This window comes from Solanum lycopersicum, chromosome 6 (genome assembly GCF_036512215.1).
Source record: "Solanum lycopersicum chromosome 6, SLM_r2.1".
NCBI classification, from domain to species: Eukaryota; Viridiplantae; Streptophyta; class Magnoliopsida; order Solanales; family Solanaceae; genus Solanum; species Solanum lycopersicum.
In genome coordinates, this window is record NC_090805.1 from 38832552 (window position 1) to 38851695 (window position 19144).

General features: G+C 30.0%; 2 protein-coding genes across 2 annotated transcripts; both read left to right on the plus strand.

The window, feature by feature from the left end:
* The first annotated feature begins 296 nt into the window (after window positions 1–296).
* On the plus strand, window positions 297–3406 carry LOC101245659 (uncharacterized). The gene is made up of 2 exons (XM_004240949.4): window positions 297–460; window positions 2593–3406. Exons 1-2 carry the CDS (start codon window positions 429–431, stop codon window positions 3137–3139), a joined length of 579 nt encoding a protein of 192 aa, XP_004240997.1. The 5' UTR covers window positions 297–428; the 3' UTR covers window positions 3140–3406.
* A 6085-nt stretch (window positions 3407–9491) lies between these two features.
* On the plus strand, window positions 9492–17341 carry LOC101245954 (SUN family protein SUN17). Its single transcript, NM_001366877.1, has 6 exons — window positions 9492–9685; window positions 10831–10928; window positions 11249–11887; window positions 13149–13376; window positions 13733–13864; window positions 16453–17341. Exons 2-6 carry the CDS (start codon window positions 10854–10856, stop codon window positions 17155–17157), a joined length of 1779 nt encoding a protein of 592 aa, NP_001353806.1. The 5' UTR covers window positions 9492–9685; window positions 10831–10853; the 3' UTR covers window positions 17158–17341.
* The last annotated feature ends 1803 nt before the right edge of the window (window positions 17342–19144 follow it).

The following is a 19144-nucleotide window of genomic DNA, read 5'->3' on the forward strand; positions in this document are numbered from 1 at the left end:
CCTAAAATATGACCCATAAGAGTCTAAAAGGTAAAAATTTCAAAGATAAAAAAAAATACTTATATTGTAAATTAATAAAGTAGTATAGTGTAACACTTTGCACTTTTGAAATTTGAATCATTTGCCTGCAGCAAAGCAAAAAAAAAAAGGAAGAGCCTTATATTATTATTATTATTACTATATACTATAAAGAAGAAAAAGATAAAGAAAGTTGTAAATTTGACAACCCATCTTTCAGAAACTCTCTCTAATTTAAGCAAAAAAAATAATAAAAGTTTGATTTATCATTTATTATACCCCTTTCTTTTAAACTATAGTATAGTACAATTAATATCATAGATGAGAAGAAATTTCTTCCTCTTCTTCTTCTTATTCTTCATTTCTCTATATTTCTTTGAATCACAAAGTTTTGATTTTCTTCTTTGTTCATGCAAGATCCAAAGAACTCTTCACAAGCAAGGTAACTTTCTCTCCTCGTCTGAACTAACATCATAGTTTACTGTAATTTAATATGTTATAATATGTTGTCTGTCTTATTTTTATGATTATTTATGTTGTACGAAATTAACGGTTATAGTTAATAAAATGGAGAAGTTTGTTGTTAAATTAAACTGATCAAATTGATTGTTTAGTTATATTCAATTTTACTTTGTGGATTAAGCTTCATTGATTCAAAATTGAAGTTTTGCGCCATAAATATATCTGTCTTTTTAAAGAGAATATATGTTAATCCCTACTAGAGAAACATTCATGTATTAAATTTTAAATTTATGAAATGTGTTTTTGTTGTTTAGAGTATTTAATTATGATTAATTACATATATTTTCACTTTAATTTGTTAAAAGTAAAATTTACTTGATTGATCCATATACATTGTGTTTTTTTTCTCTCTTGATAATTTACTTATCTATGTTTTAATTAATAATCAAACTTTTCCAGCTCAATCAGACACTCCGTACAATTTCTAGTAAATTACTTCAAATTTTAATATATGGAAATTATAGTTTATCACTTCAACATTGAATTCATATGATTCTAGTCTTTAAGAAATGACCAATAGATCATTTTCGTGCACATTTAAATAAATCATTAATTAGGGATAGACAATACAAGTTCAATGGAACATTGTTCACTCAATTCCAATCACATATATCTCAATCTTTTCTTTTTACACCAATTGCTATTCTTAGTGGACAGAGTTGCTTGTTGCTTGCTGTTGGGAGATAATAGGTATTCCGTGAAATTGTTTATGTGTGTGAAAACTAAAAACTAATCCGGACACCACTATCATTAAAAAAAAAAAAAGTGTGGGTGGGGGTGGGGGGAGTTCTGACAAAACACATATTTGTACAACTTCTGTTAGTTCTTTCTACCTCAGCAAGTGACCCAATTTTGAGCAGTACACTTTAGGCCCATATCAAAAGCCTTAACACGATGGGATGGGTTTTCTTCCAAATAAAATAAAAATAAAAAAAGTTAATAAATTGGGGGGGAAATGGTGGAAAGAGATGACAATTTAAAAATCGAATCCTAATCAACAAGCTGAAAATTCAGATGGTCAACTAACTGAACTACTAAGATTTTGTATAATTAAATAAATTTCATGTTGTACAAGGTCAATGAATTCGATTTCTCGACCTTTAACATTTGGGTTATTTGTGAATTTTGATCTTTAATCTTTGTCCTTAAAAAAAAAAAAACTTTTTTTGTGAGGCATAAATTTATATTTTTGTACCACAATGTCTCAAAAGGTATGCTTAACTCACATGACGTTTGACATAAATTCGATTGCTAAGGACAAAATTAAAAGTTAATTCATTTAAGCGCGTAAAAAAACAGACTAAACCAAGGTTTGACCTATCCCAGGAAGACTTGTCCAAACATAAATTCTTAGACATTTTCAAAGTTTGGCTCAGTCTAGAGAATTTTAATTGACTTTGATTTAGTTTTCATCACTTTTTTGTTCTTTCTCATGACTTTCAAAGGTTATCCACCTTTTCATAAAGTCAACCTTGATATTTCAATGGTTTATTTAGTGAACAAATTGAAAAATTAAAGTTCCAGAAGAAGCTAAAAAGAGTATATTAGTTCAAGTTTCACATTTATATCCCATCTATGGTGTTCTTTTTTTTTTTTTTTTAATGTTTGTGTTTGTGATATTTCTTCATAATAATTGAAATTGACAAGCTTATTAAAAATTCAACTTATGTTGTGTTTCTTGTGTGATATTTTTAAATAATTGAAATTGACAAACCTTATTAAATATGAATTTTAACTTATACATGTGGACAAATTAAAAAAAAACAGTTGTAGGTTACTTGCAATACTTCTTAGGTTATCAGTCCATACTAACTATTGTCCCTTGCTAGATTTTTTTTATTACATATGATTAAATTTTTAATTAGTGTAATTGTATTTAAAATTGTATCATAGATTATATACATTGAACAATATAAATGATTTTGTTTAGTTGCAATATGGTCGATCTTTCAGATGATTATATCACACTAGACTTGTTGTGAAGATTTATCTATTATAAATATTTAACGATCGATAGTGCACAAAATTTAAAATGTTAGATGTGTTTTGTAGGAAGGCTTGGTACCAAAAGGCAATGGAAATGGCTTCTCTATGGAAAACATTTGCCAAGCCAAGTGAAATTCCCACAACAAATCCAACACTATGGAGAAGCATATCTAAGTCATCATCAAGAGAGATATCAAACACTAATAATAGATCACAAAAGCTAAGAAGATGCACTTCTTTAAGAGTTGCAACATCTTTCACTAGAGTATGTCTATGTGCACCAATATCTTCCTATAGTGAAGTGTTTCAAGTAGACCATCATCATGTCGTTCCACCAAGGAAAAGTAATTGTAGAACAAAGCCAATGATGAGTAGTATTTCACAAGAAAGAATACCAAGTGGAAGGATGAGTTTGGAAGGGAGGAAGATATTTAGGGGAAAATCATTGAATGATGATGTGTTAATGAAGAGATTTGTGATTGAAGAAGAAGCAATGATGCAAGTAAGAAGAAGGAATCAAATGGAAGTTATTAGGAGAAGAAACTCTTTGAGGAGAAGAAAAAAACTTGGGCCAAGTCCTTTAAGTAGAATGGTTTTGGCTGAGGAAGATTAATTCAACTAATTTATTTAATAGTATTTACTTACTTTTGATTAGTTTCTATGTCCATTTTAAATATAGCCATTTGAGTATGTTTAATTTAACCTTCTTTCTAATTAAATGGGGTTAATTGTCTCATGGCATTCATGACACTTTTTGGTCATTTGATTCTATGAAAATTTCACAATTCAACCAAAAAAAAATATATACTTCCTTCTCCCATTGATGTATTCTTTCATCGAGATTTAATCCAAACCGCGATGATATTTTCTTGTTCCTGAATGAGTCTGTTTCATCTTTTTAGGTTTATGCTCTACTTCGGATAAAGATCCGTCCGATTTGGATTTGTACATATAGGACAAATGCTTCCATTACCATTTATAGCAATATTGGTCCATTATTTATTTTAAACTTTTCTTAAGAAATTATTTCTATCCATCTAATTTTATTTGTCATATTACGTTTTTCTAAAGTTAATTGACTAATTTTTAAAGTTCAATTCAATATTTTAAACAAAATTTATATATTCAAAAACCATACTAGAAGTATTATAAATTGTAATTTTTCTGCATATCAATATGATGAAAAATATATATCGTAAAATGTTAATCAAAGTTCTTATGGTTTGACTCTAAAAACGGAAACCATGAAAATTAAAAGTGGATGGAGGGAGTATAAATAGGAGGGTAATTTTACCATATCACCATTTGAATATAATAAATACAATGTCTTGAAAATTGTAATAGAGAAATGACTATAATTATTGAAATGGTAAATTAGGAACTAAGTGTGAAATTATTTATTAATTTCATATGAACAAGTATTATTAGATATTCCAAAAAAATAGTACAGTGAACAACGATTGTTTGATAGAGGAAATATATATTAAGTAACAAAATGAAAAGTCTATGCTTTTGTTGATGAAAATTCTTAAGGTCTATGATAATATTTAAATTCTACGCAGGTAACGTGTCAATATAGCCAATTAAACGTCTTTCTTCTGTGTTAATTTATATGATCGGTAATCTAACAAAGAGGGTAAAAAAGTTGACAACATAAAGCCACCAAATATTTCTCCATCTGCTCCCAATGTTCCACAAGTTTTCTCATGCCTTTTTTCCTACAACAAATAAAGGATTTAACAATAATAATATATTTGTTGCTAGAGGCGGACCTATATTTTGGAGAACTAAGAAAAGCACATGCATCCGCTAACTTTCAAAAAAGTTATATATATATATATATATATATTGAAAAACTATCAAAAATTAGTATCTAGTTAACAACGCACTCGTGGAAAACATAGGAGTGCCCTTGTGTTACTAATACAAACTAGAGATACCACCCTTAAGACCAGGGTTCAAATCAAACTAAAGTCCTTTTTTATTATTTTTATTTTAAGTTTAGCTTAAAACTCATATTTGGCTAAGGTTATATTGGTGCACCCAAAGTCTTCTAACTCGTGATTCGCTTCTGTTTATCGCTATATTATGTTTAGCGTTAACAAGAAATATCAATATTTATAATCAACATTCTATATAAATACCACTAAATTAAGAAATTAGCGATTATGTATACAATGATACTAATTTAATACCACTAAATATTTTTTGTGACAATAAATATTATTGTTATAAGTAAATAATCGTTATAGTGTTAAAAGATGTGTAAATATTATTGTTATAAGTAAATGCTAATATGGCTAAGGGTCAATTGGTGTTGCATCAAGGCCTATGTCTCTTGGTCGATGACACTTTTTTCCATTTAATTCTATGAAATGTTCACAATTCTCCTACCAAAATACTAAGCAATAGACTAATGAAAAATCTAATTAAGACTTTTCCTAAAGCATCGACAAATATTTTTATCAATATTATAAAAAGTGGGGTGTGAGGTGAAACGTACAGGGAGGCATAAGTCTCAAAAGATTAGGCTAAAATTTATGAATTTATAGGATGTATGTCTTATGTATCGTTAATTTTATAATTTTATTACTAATAAAATAAATAAAAGTAAAATTTTGAATAATTCTATCAATAAATCCAAAAGAAATCATAAATAATATAGGAAAACATATATTATAATTATTATTTAAAAAGATAACAAAAATAATGACCGAGAGAATCTTTAAAATAATGTATTATCTGCCTATTATTCTTATCAAACTGGGTGGGTATGGTGGTGGAGTTAGGGTTAATGGGTTTTCGAATTGGATAGGTGGAATTTTATTTAAGTTAATCGAATAAATTATGCTGAAGAACTTTTACACACAGATACTAAAAAATAGTTTAATTATTTTTAATGGTTAAAGTTTGATAATTATAATTCGTGGTTACATGTTATAGGAAGGAGAGAAGCGAGCGAGACTGGAACAGAGGAAAGAGGCGAGTGAGAGAGGGCAAAGAGTGGGAGAGAGATGAATTGTATATGTATATCGGCTTGTATTTTATACATATGTATTTGTATATTATGACGAATTATACATATACAAACCTGACTAATTATACAAATTCGAAGTCAATCCACATAATTAATGTATATTGTTAGTCGCGAGTGGTAATTATAACAAATTATAGCTATGATGAGTAATTAAATAATATAAGTTTGCTTAACCACATAATTTTCTGAACGATCAAATAGGAAATAAAATTATAATTATAGTAAAAAAAAAGTTATGTAAGCGTCACATAGGATAATAAAATTAGTGACATAATAATTAAGGACAAATATTGACTCAAAATTGAATGGTGGAGACAAATATATCAAAAAAATAATTAACCCTTTTCTAAAATTATAAGTACAAATATGATCATTTTCTTTTATAATTGTTTTCAAAAAATAACAAAAAATCTTTAAAATGAAATCATCACCCATCTTCAAATTTATAACATAGTGCTATGAATCTCAATGTATCAATTTCATACATGATTTTATATAAGAGTTATTTTATTAATTTATAGTATTTTTTAAAAGAATCACTACAACGTGATAACATAAAGTATAAAATTATCATATCAATAACAAAACATATTATATAAAATAAAACTGATTTTAAAATAATGAAAAATCTATTTTAACGCTTTAAGCATATACTTTTACCTCTAAAATTATATTTATACCGCTGATAAATTTACATCTTATATTTATGCTCCAAAATACTTTTAATATATTACATCTCAAAAAAATGATTTTTAAAAAAACTTTTAGTATTAAATTTCACCATCTTTATACGTTTTTCTTTATCATTTATCAATTATGAATAGAGTCATATTTATATATATAAAAATTAAAAAAAAAAAATCAAGGATAACAAAATTAAAACTTATAGGATTCTCTGTGTGTGTATGAGGATGAAGTTGACTAATATATGAGTTTGTTGCATCACCAAACCAAAGTTGAACTTTCATCTGACATGACATGACCAAATCATAAAAAAAATATTGCTGATGCAAATGGAGGAATATAATATTTAGCGTTTGGCCATAAAATTTTGAAATATTATCTTAAATCGGTGTTAGTTTATAAAATTTATAAAAATTTTAATTTTAACTTTAAATTACGATTTTGATTTTTTAATATAAAATTTGATTCATAAGTGTATATTTTATTATTTTAAATTTACTTAAAAAAGATTCATGATTGATATGAATAGATTGTTCATTTATTAGAGTAGTGAATCTTTGTAAATTTATGTTTATTTAAATTTATAATAACACGTAATTAAAAATATTTATTTATTAAAAAGATATAAAGATATGTGATTTATTAATCCGTTAAGATATTTTTATATCTTAATTATAAATTATGTAAAATTTCAGAATTATCATGCATGCTTATAAAAGAAGGGGAAAAAAATAAATATACTCCCCAAATATCGTAAATGAGCATGTTTGTCATACTTTTGTAACATTGATACCCCTATCGTCCGAAAAGTAGAGCATATATGCCCTTCACACTAATGAAAGACGAAATAGAGACACGTGACAATCTTATCAATCGATCTGGTATTTAATAAAACGTCAAGTCAGTAGATAAGATTATGATACGTATATTTCCGCCAGTATAAAGAGTATATATGCTCTATTTTTGAACGAGAAGGACACTAGTGTCCAAAAAAATATGACAAAAGTATTTGCATATCATTTATGATAGTTTAAGGGGAGTATTTGTCCCTTTTCCCTAAAAAGAAAAAAGAATTATAACTTATGAAATTCAAATTATATGTCTAAATAAAATTTTAATTCTAAATAAACCTGATTTCAAATAAAAAACCCTAAATAACGACAAATTTAAAATTTATAAGTCTCTACAAAAACATCAAATTATCTATTTATATCGTAAATCCGACCCTAACTAATTAACCAACTATCAAACACGCCTGGAGCACGTTGCTTTCTAATTTTTTAAAAAAAAATCGAAGAGGCAAGTGTCCCTTTTCTTGCCTTTTGCTTTTGAATATATCTTATTTAAAGTTTTAATGTGGCAAATATATATATATATATATATATATATATATATATATATATATATTTTATCAATATAAATGAAGATCAACCAACCCTAATTTTGATTATTTTATTTATTTTGATTTTGATGAATTTTTATTTCGGAATGCGCCTCCAAATATTATTATTCTATTATATCTTTTTAGCATAAGAAAGAGCTAGTGGCCTTTGAATTAGGATTGTGTATCAGTCGGTTCAGTTTGATTTTATAGTTTATTGGTATAATTTCTTGATTATCGGATCGTAGATATGTTAAACCGTTATATAACTATTAAGATATTATTTTATCGGTTATCTATTTACCCATTAAGATTTGACACAAAAAAAATTTGAAAACCACTTAGAAACAAGGGGACAACCTAAACAAACAATGCACATGAGTTCAGTAGTTACATCATGCTCAAAAGCAAATACTTTTACGTTGTAAAATAACCAAGTGTTTGAGATAATCAAAAATAAAAGTAGGAAACCAAACTCTATGCAAAATGATATAATATAATTATTTAATTTACTATCAGGTTATATCAATTATTCCGTTAAGAAAAAAACCCCAAATCACTAAAAATCGATAACTCGATAATAAAAAAAAATCAAAACCGCTAAACCAGTAATCCAATACTAATAAATCAATAATTTTTTTCGTTTCGAATTATCAATTTCATTTCAATTTTTTAAACAATTTTGATACTACACAGCATTACCTCAGATTAATTAAAATTCAATATAAATATCAAAATATCGAACGACAACAAAAAGAAATCACGTTATTGTACTATGTTGTGTTCCTTCTACCATGATATCAATGTCATTGTCACGACAAACAATATTCGAAATGAAATACATATATTAATTAAATTTAAAAAAAAAAAAAAAACCAAACATATCCGTTATAGCTGAGGCTGGATCACACCAATTATTGACTGACAAAGTGACCACCAATAAAATAAAATAAAATTAGCTGAATAAGAAATTTAAGATACTAATATGACTTATGTGGTGATAATATATATATAAAAAAAAAGGGGGTTACATAAATATTAAAATTTAATAGTTCGGTTGTATCTAATTTTTGAAGGTTATACGAAAACTAGAAATATATTAAATATTTTTATACGTTTTCAATTGAGAGAAGTGTCATATACATTTATAACTTAAAAAATAGAAAATCTTTTATCGTCATTAATTAATGCTCTATTAAATATAATTAAGTTGTTTGGTCAGCTCCAAACTCCATTAATTAATTACTAACTTATTATCAGTTACCCCTTATTGAATTATTAATAAATTCATAGACAATTTTTTCCTCCTTTTTTTCTAGTTTATCATCTATTGCTATGTTTGATATACGTAAAAAACACTTTTAACTTTTTAATATTTGATGATAAATTTTTTATAAAAGAGAAATATGAACTTAAGTTTACAAATAGAGAAAATAAATTTCGACATTTCAAATTTATTATCTTCTCTCGATCTCACGAATTCCAAACTCCAATCCTTTAACCAACCAACTCATTATGCTTTCGTAGTTTTCTGCTAAATCACATAATAAATATTTTTGATAAAATATTTTTTTTTATTTATTTAACACCAAAAAATAAGTAAAAGTTTGATTTTTTTTCCCCCCCCCAAAAAAAATTACATTTTACATTAAAAACATTTTTTCTTTCATACCAATCAGGACAATTGAATCCGATTAATTTAAATTTACGTTATCCGGACAAAAGGATGAAAGTATAAACTGGAAAAGGTAGGGGGAAAAAAGGTCAAAAAAAGAACAAAAAGAAGAGGTTAATAAACTGTGGAAGCAACAAAGAAGCAGATTCTTTGTATATATAATTGGGTAATTAGACTAAAAAAAAAGAGTCTAAAAGGAGCACCAAGTTTATGGTAGTATTAGTATAACTAAGTGGAGGAAGAAAAGGGAGAGAGATTCTAGAGAGAGAAGGGTAGCTCAAGTTTTGCTTTTGGGTTTCTTGTTGGACTTGGCTTTTTGGCTTTGGTTTCAGCTTTTTCTCTGAAAGGGGGTTTTAATGGAGGACTTTAAACATAACTTGAGGTATTTGGGGTTTCTATCTTTCATAAATTAATTTACTTTCTGTAGACTCTGCAAGTTTGGATGGTGATTTTAGGGCATAAAAATGTGTTCTTTACTCCTTTGTGAACTAAAAATTTGATTTTTATTTTTGTGTGTCTTTATATGTGGTGTAGAATTTGGGGGTTTGTTTTTTGATTTTGATTTTATAATTTCTTGATATTATTTGTCTGTTACATTCTTGGTAGTTGTCAAGGAAATAAGGACAAAACAACAAATTTCATCATCAGAATGTAATTTTAGCATCTATTTGTAAAAAAAATATCTATTTTTTTCTGCCCCTTGTGTTTCTCTCTTCTGATCTCATCACCATCTTGAAGAAGGTTGAAAAGCAGCAAGGAATTTATTTTGTTTTTGAAAAAAAAGGAAGAGTATTATGAAATCATCTGGATGATGATGATGATGACATGAACTTGTGTGTTATTGTCTTTAGCTAGTTTAAAAATTGGACCTTTCTTTAGTTTGATTCCTTCTTGTTCTTGAAGTTTGAATTTTAAAGTCAACTCAAAGAATGAAATATCTAGAAAAGAAATTAAAGGGACCTAAAAACTAAGTTGGACAGTTTCTTCACTTTCGACGTTGCACCCATGCCGGATTATCCAAAAATACACTATTTTTGAAGAAACTTTTAGAGATTTGGACACATTTTTGAAGAGTTTGAGCAACATAGACTAAAAATTCATTTCCCTGTTTGCCTTTTCCTTTATTCATTTTTTGGTTTTCCCATTTCTATGTGGTGAATAATTTTCCTCTCCCTTGATCAACTTATGACAGCTAAATGTGTGAATCCCAAATTTGAACTTATGGAAATATCTTCTTTAAATAATACTGATGACTTTACTTCAAGATGCTTATCAACAAGGGGACCTAACTGAGTAAATTAGATGATTTGCAAATTTTTGATGTATTTGGTTTTAGGTGCGCAATCTATGTTTTTTATGGAGTGCTTGCGTTGCATTCTCCGAGGCGGCTCGAAATGCCTCTATCTTGGGTTTCGTTCTAGAATATCTCTGTTCAATACAATGAGTGTATGAAGTTGCTTTCGCACTGCATGTGTTCAATTAAGTTCTTTTTGAATGACAATTACGTTAAGTTTCCTTCTCTTTCAGGGTGACACAGTAATGCTAGAAACATGGGGGAAAAAGGCAGTTGGTTTTATGCCCTCAAAAGGGTTTTTACGTGTAACTCCAAGAAGAAGTCTGCCTATGTAAGTTTTAAAAGTTTGGTTTCTTGAACTTGATATTCTCATATTACTTGTATCTGTCCCAGAAGTTGTTATTTTATGATGAAATAAACCAACTTCAATAATTGATGTAGTTTCTGTCAATCTAACTACTAATCCTGGTTGAGAATTGTGTTTATAAAGTGGACCAAGGGTGAACTAAGTATTTGGAAAAATTCAGCTCTGGCCTGATTTCCTTAAATATTCCCTTACAAATCATACTAAGATGGTGGGAAGAACTTGCTGGATATCTATGCTTCTAACATTATTATACAATCCTTAGCTAAGTTGGATGATTGTTACAGGGATCAGGGAAGAAAACTGCAAAGGAAAAGAAGAAGGGTCGTAGAATACTGAGGCATGGAGAGTTCAAATCATTCCTCTTCAGAGAACCAAGCAGTATTGAGAAAATACTGGGTGAGGTTGATGATCAGAACCTACTTGTTAGGCCTCCTACTTCTGAACAATCTGGCATTCCATCTGCATTCCCTGTGGCACCAACTTCTCCAAGAATCAATTCACCTAGAGATGCGTCTCCTCAGAGTTCTTATAGGGCTACATCTCCTGGTGTCACTTCTCCGAGGGTCGCCTCTCCAAGGGTTGTCTCTCCTAAGGCAGCTTCTCCAAAGGTTACCTCTCCCAAGGAAGCTTCTCCGAAGGTTACATCTCCCAGGGAAGCTTATCCAAAGGCTACCTCTGCTAGTGCTCCTTCCCTAAAGGCTCTCTCTCCTAGGGAAGCTTCTCCAAAGGCGAACTCTGCTAGTGCTCCTTCCCAGAAGGCTACTGCTCCCAAGGAGGCTTCTCCAAGGGTCTCTTCCCCTAGATCTACTTATCCAGAGCCGAGTAGGAACCATAATGAGATTAGCTATGCTAACAGGCCAGAAGCAACTTTGACGCTCCATCTTTCAGCAACCAAGATACAGGCAGCCTACAGAAGTTACATGGTAAGATACAAGATAACTCCTTCATCAATGTTTTGCTGAAAATAGCCTTTAAGAATACTACTTGATTTTGTGAGTTGGCCAGATCTTGAGTGATAAGTCATAGGTCATGTTATTGCAAACTCATGATATATTGGTAACAATTATGTCATTGTTGAAACAACTTTAATAGTCTCCCAAGTAATCATTTCCATGTCTCCTGCAACTATTTGTTATTGCCGAAGGCGAGCATCAAGCTGAGAGAGTAGATCAATTATGTGAAAAGCTTTATGCTTTGTTAAAGACTTATGGCTCTCTTAGTCTAAAATTTAGGTGTTTCTTATGTGCGGAGACTCCCTGCTGTGTGTTAGAGAACTGGTAACAGGTAAATAAATTTCTAACCCTTCGATTAAAGCTCTGGATGAGTTCATTCAGTGGTCTCAGGGTGCATTTCTACCTAAGAAGTTTGTTTCTACCACAATCAGTATCTTGTTATTGCATTTTCACTTGATCCTTAGAAATGCTTTGACCTTTTATCATTAAGATTTTCCTTGTGATAGTTTTACCTGAGAATTTGATCTTCACGATTCCTTCTTAGTTCTTAAATGCTGAGCTTCCTCAATATTATATTTGACTGATTATTTAAAAGGTCACTTTCCTTGTCTGAGAACTCCATTTTTCTTTTCGAATTTTTGACAAAAATTAAGTTACATGCAGATTATCTGAAACGGGATACGAAAAAAAGAGATTTGAACTTTTGTATATGTAATTGGGACCCCCAATCTTTTCGTATGCTGTTTTCAAGAACCCATTTCCAGTCCTAATGACTTTACTGCTAGAGTAGTTTTCCTCAATGTCTTAATTATACTCTTGAACCATGGAAACTATGACTCCTGGACACTGCAGAACCTGAATTCTTAATTCTTGATTTAAAAAAAAACATGGAAATACAGAGTCTGCATTCATCTGTCATAAGCATCTTGAAAATTCGAGTAATTTTGTTCTTATCAACTTGTTAGAAAAACTTCTTATGTCAAAGAAAACAATATAGGATCTTATGTTATCATTATTATTTCCCTTGTCGTGATTCAAGTAGGAGTGAATAGAAGTTCATTGCTTTATATAATTTTTTTATTTTTTTATAAAAAAGAACCATAGGAGTCCTTTCCCATTTTCTCCCCTTTCTAGAGTAGGTCATTGATGGGACACGAATGTTTGGTTCAGAGAGTGTATCAATTGCTAACAAGTTTTACATATCCTATGTGAATGAACTTTGTTTTCACAGGCAAGGAGGGGTTTCAAATCTTTGAGTGGTTTAGCAAGACTTCAAGGAGTGGTCAGAAGCAGAAGTGTAAAGCGGCAGACAGTAAATGCCATGAAACAAATGCAACTTCTAGGTAGGGTTCAAATGCAAATTCAGTCAAGGAGAAGTCAGATGTTCCAGGCACTCCATAGTCAAGCTTACATGAATGATAAAGAAGTTGAGAGCACTCTAAGCAAATGGACTCAGCTGGTAAGTTTAAGCTGCTACATATCTTGTGGTATTCACCTATTTAGTGGTATAGGCCGATGCCATATTTTGGAGGCACTGTTCGCCTACATTATTTAGTAGATTCAATTTGGGTCATTTAAATTGGGTAATGTTCCTCATTATTGGTGCTTTGATTATCTTGTGAAAGATTTGATGGATTCTTCCACTGGTCAAAGATGGTACGCAGCTTCTTCAACAATTCCAATTTAGGTTCTAGGAATTCATTTTTGTACATATATTGTAGTGTAAGGATATGAGAGTTGTTGAACAAAATTTCTTTTCGTCTTTGAACATTTTTTGAATTACGTTTGATGTTAAAAAGGAAATTTTGTTTTTAGACTGAAGCAGGTAACCATGATGATTGGAATAATAGTATGCTAACTAAAGATGAGGTAGAAGCAAGGCGACGGGAAAAAGTGGAGGCAGTCATCAAGAGGGAGAGAGCAATGAGCTATGCATATTCTCACCAGGTACATTAGACTTGCGTTCTTAAGCATTTAAAATCTATGGTAACCATCGCGTAAATGTGCTTTTGATAATGCAGATATGTATCATTCTGTTTCATGCTTATTGTTGACACCCAATTTTGGCCTAACATTTTAAAGATTCATACCTTTTAAGTTTTATTAATTCAATAGTACAAAATACATTATTTACAATTTTAAATAACTCTTATCATTTTTATCCTTATTTCTCAAAATTTAGATTTTTATGAGTTAGTTTTTTAATTACATTATTTTTTGTAACAATCAATTGAATATATTATGAATATTGTGTCTTTGATTAAATCACTATTTTATGGTAAATTACATTTTTTTACATGCCATTTTTTTTTTTGGATAATAAAATTAAATGATATTAGAAAGCATCAAGAAGATGCGAAGTTACAAAAGCACAGTGTGCAAGAAAGCTGCTCCAAACAGAAAAATATGGAGCTATCTTGGCAAAAACTAGTGAAAACAGTCAATAGGGAACCCTACTACTCTACCCTTCTAGAGATAGGGAACTTACAAAATCCATTTTTTATTTGTTACTTCTACTTAAATCCATTTTGATGTTTTTAGCTGAGTCTAGAAATACAATTAAATACATAAAAGATTGCACACACAAATATTTTATTAGCTAGTGGTTTTAGCCCACGACTTTTAAGATAATGGTATTGTACTAAGGCGAATTTCAATTTTCTATTGAAACAATTTCTTAGTCATTAAGTTAGTGGTGGTGGATAATATTTTAGATAATGGCTGTAATTTTCAGATTTTTTAGTCTTTAAGAAACTTTTTTAGTGTTAGTATTTTCTTGGCAAACTTTTCGCCGGAGCTTCGCCTAGTCCACCACCAAAAGACCCCAACCATTTAGCCTTTTCTTTGTTATTTTCGGTTCTAACCGGAGGTTCCAACTCTTGCAAAACCCCTTTTGGTTTTATCTTTTTTTTTTTCTGTAGCAAACAACAAGCTACCAGTGATACCATACAACCACCAAAACGAAGTAAACCAGAACCTCAACCCACCTTTCTCTCCATTTCTTCCTCCACGTTGGAAGTCACCAAACACCCCCTTTTCTTGCACCTGAAACCGGGCGAGCTCACACCAGAGAATTCTGTTTACATCCCTACTTTATTCATATAAGAAGAAACATCTTGGTGACACAAAAATAATCAATTTATTCAATTCAATTAAACTTAAAAGAATTTTAGGAATAAACAAAATTTAAGGGAGTTGCCATCTAATTTTAGGAAAACTAGGAAACTACTTAAATGATCTACGAAACCAATAGATTCTAGGTAAGGGTTCAAGTAATTTCGAAGGAAAGGTGTTAGGCATCCTTCGAAGTTCACAATTGTGGGTCCAGACTCCAGACTGAATTTATTTTTTCAAATTGAGGAAGAGATAACAATAATATACAACTATGATAAAAATGCTATATACACAAATAATAAAATATTGCTATAATATGATAAACAGCCTAAGCTTGCCTAGCTTCAATTATACAAAATAATGAATAAAGAATATAATTCGAAGTTCGTTCGAATAGCTTCAATGGGAAGCAACTCTGGGTACCTATAAAGATGATGAATAATAATAAGAATTTTAAAATGTTACCTTCTCAAAAAAAAAAAAAAGAACTTAAAAAATTTCTAAATTACACCCCAAGTATGTAAACCTTATTCACCACCACTAACTTAATGGCCAAGAAATTCTTTAAATAGAAAATTGAAAGCCGTCTTAGTACAATACCACTATCTTAAAATCGTGGGCTAAAACCACTGGTTATAAAATATCTGTGTATGCAATCTTATCCGTATTTGAATGTATTTCTAGACTGCGCTAAAAACATAAAAAATAAATATTAATAAAAGTAACAAATAAAATAAATATTAATAGATTGTGACAAATAAAATGAATGACATATAAAAAATGCAATTTCATAATAAATAATGATTTAATCGAAGATACGATGTTCACAACATTGTGACACGAAAGAATAACTAAAATTAACTCATAAAAACCTGAAATTATGAGAAATAAGGATAAATATCGATAAAATTGTAAAAATGTATTTTGAACAATTGAATAAATAAAATTCACAAGGTACTGGAAAATGTTAAGCCAAAATTGGGTGTCAACACTTGTCACTTCCTTTATGTTGTACAAATCCTGGTATTAAGGGCATCATAACAATTTCTATCTGTCTATGGCCAAGTTATTGAGACATTTCTTTAGTGGTTCTCTTTCTTACCAAATCTTTTATCTAATGTGAATCCTGGTACTAAGTGCATCATAATAATCTCTCAGTTTGTTGCTTTTGACTAGTCTTTCATATTATCAAACTAAGATGCGCTTGTGCAAATTACAAGAACGTCAAAACTTTCAATTTTCTTGTTTCAACTTCCCATTAGTGATTCTGGCAAGAAACCGTTAGGTAAAACACATAATATCTCAATTGGTTCAAAGTACTTTATCATTATTTGTTATTCTTGGCCAAGACATGTTGACAAACTCTATACTTCTATTAGCCTTATATACGGCTTACCATGTTGCATACCTCTTTTTAATAGTTGTGGAGACGCAACCCCAAATCAGCTACGGACATCCGAACCAGTGGAATTCCTTGGTGGTGGAACTGGTTGCACCACCAGCTACTTCCAGGAAATGATTCCGAGAGCCAATCTGCTGTAAAAGATGTCCATTCAACACCATCAAGGGCAATATCCGAACACAAGCCAAGTCCATGGCGTCTAAGTCAAAACTTCAGACACCTCCATTTGGATTATGACAGTCATGAATCAGTTACACCAAGGTCAACTAAGTCTGCAGTTCCATTAAGGGGAAAACTAATGCATACTCCCAGAAGAACATCATCACCAATGAGCAGCTCAAGCGTATCAAAGTATTCAAGACGCCGTGCTAGTGCTGCTGATTCCCCTTTCAATCATTCCATGAAGGATGACGACAGCCTCACGAGCTGTCCTCCTTTTTCAGGTCCTAGTTACATGTCACCAACCATCTCAGCCAAAGCTAAATTCAGAGGAAAAACCATTCTTGAGGAGAGAAATATAGGTACTCCATCAAACAGCTCGAGGAGGAGGCTGTCGTTTCCTTTGACTCCAAGTAGTACTGGATCCGTCAAGTGGAACAAAGGATCTGGAAAGGATGCCGCTTCTTTAAAGGAACATGAATCTATGGGAGATCATATGAGTGTGCATTCTACTGGTTCGACGCCTACTATAGTTGGGAGGAAACCATTTCAAAGATTTGTGTAATTTTGTTCCCTGTATGTTGTCCCATCTGTATTTAGCTCTGAAGTTACCTATGTATGTGTATTTATTGGTGTATTTTGTTAACAGAACACTAATGTAAAATAATTAAGTGTGAACATTCTCTTGTTTGTTAGACTTATCTAGTGAAGGAAGAAAGGATAATTAGTATATTTTAAAGTTGGATCTCTCTCTACTTGTACTCTTTTATGCTAAATCATGTTATTGCTAACTTTATGTGGTCACCGATGGACGGTGAATGATGATTCATGTGAAGATTATCATATTTGATCTTGTTAATTTTTTCTTATTGTTTATCTCATTTCTGCCTAAATTTTTATAACAACTGAATTATTAAAAATCTTTTTTTTTTTTTTTTGGATATTTTCCTCCTTTTTTTGCACTTTCTTTGTTAATTTATGTACATGTAAATCTAGTATCCTTATTCATTAATATGTAACTCCACAGTCATTTAAATAATAGTTAAAGATGTCATTACTTTTGTAATGTATTTATCATGTTACTTATCTGCTTCCTTTGCAATTTTTAACTTTACTTTTTCTCATGTCTATTCGTGTTCTAATACTTCAGGAGTTCGAAACTAACTTTCATTATGAATAATGTGAATATTAAATTAAGGTCCGGTAAAAAAAGTGTCTATAAATTATGAAGTAAAAAGTTGTGGATGTTTTACGTCATTTTGAAAATTAGATTTACTTTTTCTAATCATTGGGGAGGCTTCATTTTTCATGTCGGACTTAGAAATCTGGTCTTTATTATTAAAAATGAAAAAAAATTAGCCATCTTCGTTAAGGGATTTCATTCCACATCTGATTCATGTATCAGAGTGTACTAGATATATATGTTTGACAAGGTAAGTAAATGTGGTATAGAAGATTATATTAAACTATGATACGAAAGTAATTTCAAAAATGAGAAATTAAAGTGAAGACATATAATTAGTCCCTAAACTAGTGCGATTCGAGTTAAGTGTTGTTAACTAAAACAAACATTTTGAAAAATAAAAAATAAGGAAATTACGTAATTACACGACTTAAGATAACATTATCATAAAAAAAATCTTTACCATTTGAATGACTAAAAAAAATCCCCTTTTCCTTTTATCTCTCTTAACATCCCACTTTACTTCTATTTATAATTTTATTTGCGTACAATATTCTCATAAAAAATATTATTATTGATACATAACGCTAATTATTTCAAATCTATATCAATATGAATCTTATTTATAGTTATATAGATACATAACATATATATCTAATTTATAATTTATATATAATTAACTATGTAACGAGCAATGTATTCACGAGTTTTGAAATAGGGAAAATTGTATATAATAGCAAACTAATAACCTAAAATAAATGGAGTAGCTAGGGTTTGATTTAATTATGCTCCATAGCAAACGTTTGCGAAAAATTCTCAGGCGCCTCTCTCCCAAATATCTCGTTCGCCACTCTCCTCCAATCTCTCGCTCGCTTCCTCACTTTTTATACAAACACAAGTGTATAAATATTGTTTCTAATTGTATAAAGCAGAGAAAATTGTATAAATACATATATTTTTGTTCCCCTCTCTCCCCTCTTCCAGATCTCCCTCGCCACTCTCCCAAATCTCGCTCGTCACCCTCTCCTTTCTCACTTATACAAACAGAAGCAAAATGTATAAATTGTGTTTCTGTTTGTGTAAAGCGTGAGAAAATTATATATACACATGTAAGTACATATATTTTCGTCCTATACACTTATAATTATGCAATAAAAATACTCCCCCGCCCAGTTTCTTTTGTCTTTCTCTCTTTCTCGTTTTATACAATTTTCAAATTGTATCTAATTTCTCTCTTTCTCGTTTTATACAATTCGATTCAATTGTATATTCCTTGTCAAGTCTCTTTTGTCTTTCTCTCTTTCTCATTTTATACAAATTTAAATTATATATAATCGTTCTATACACTTATAATAATACAATTCGTTTT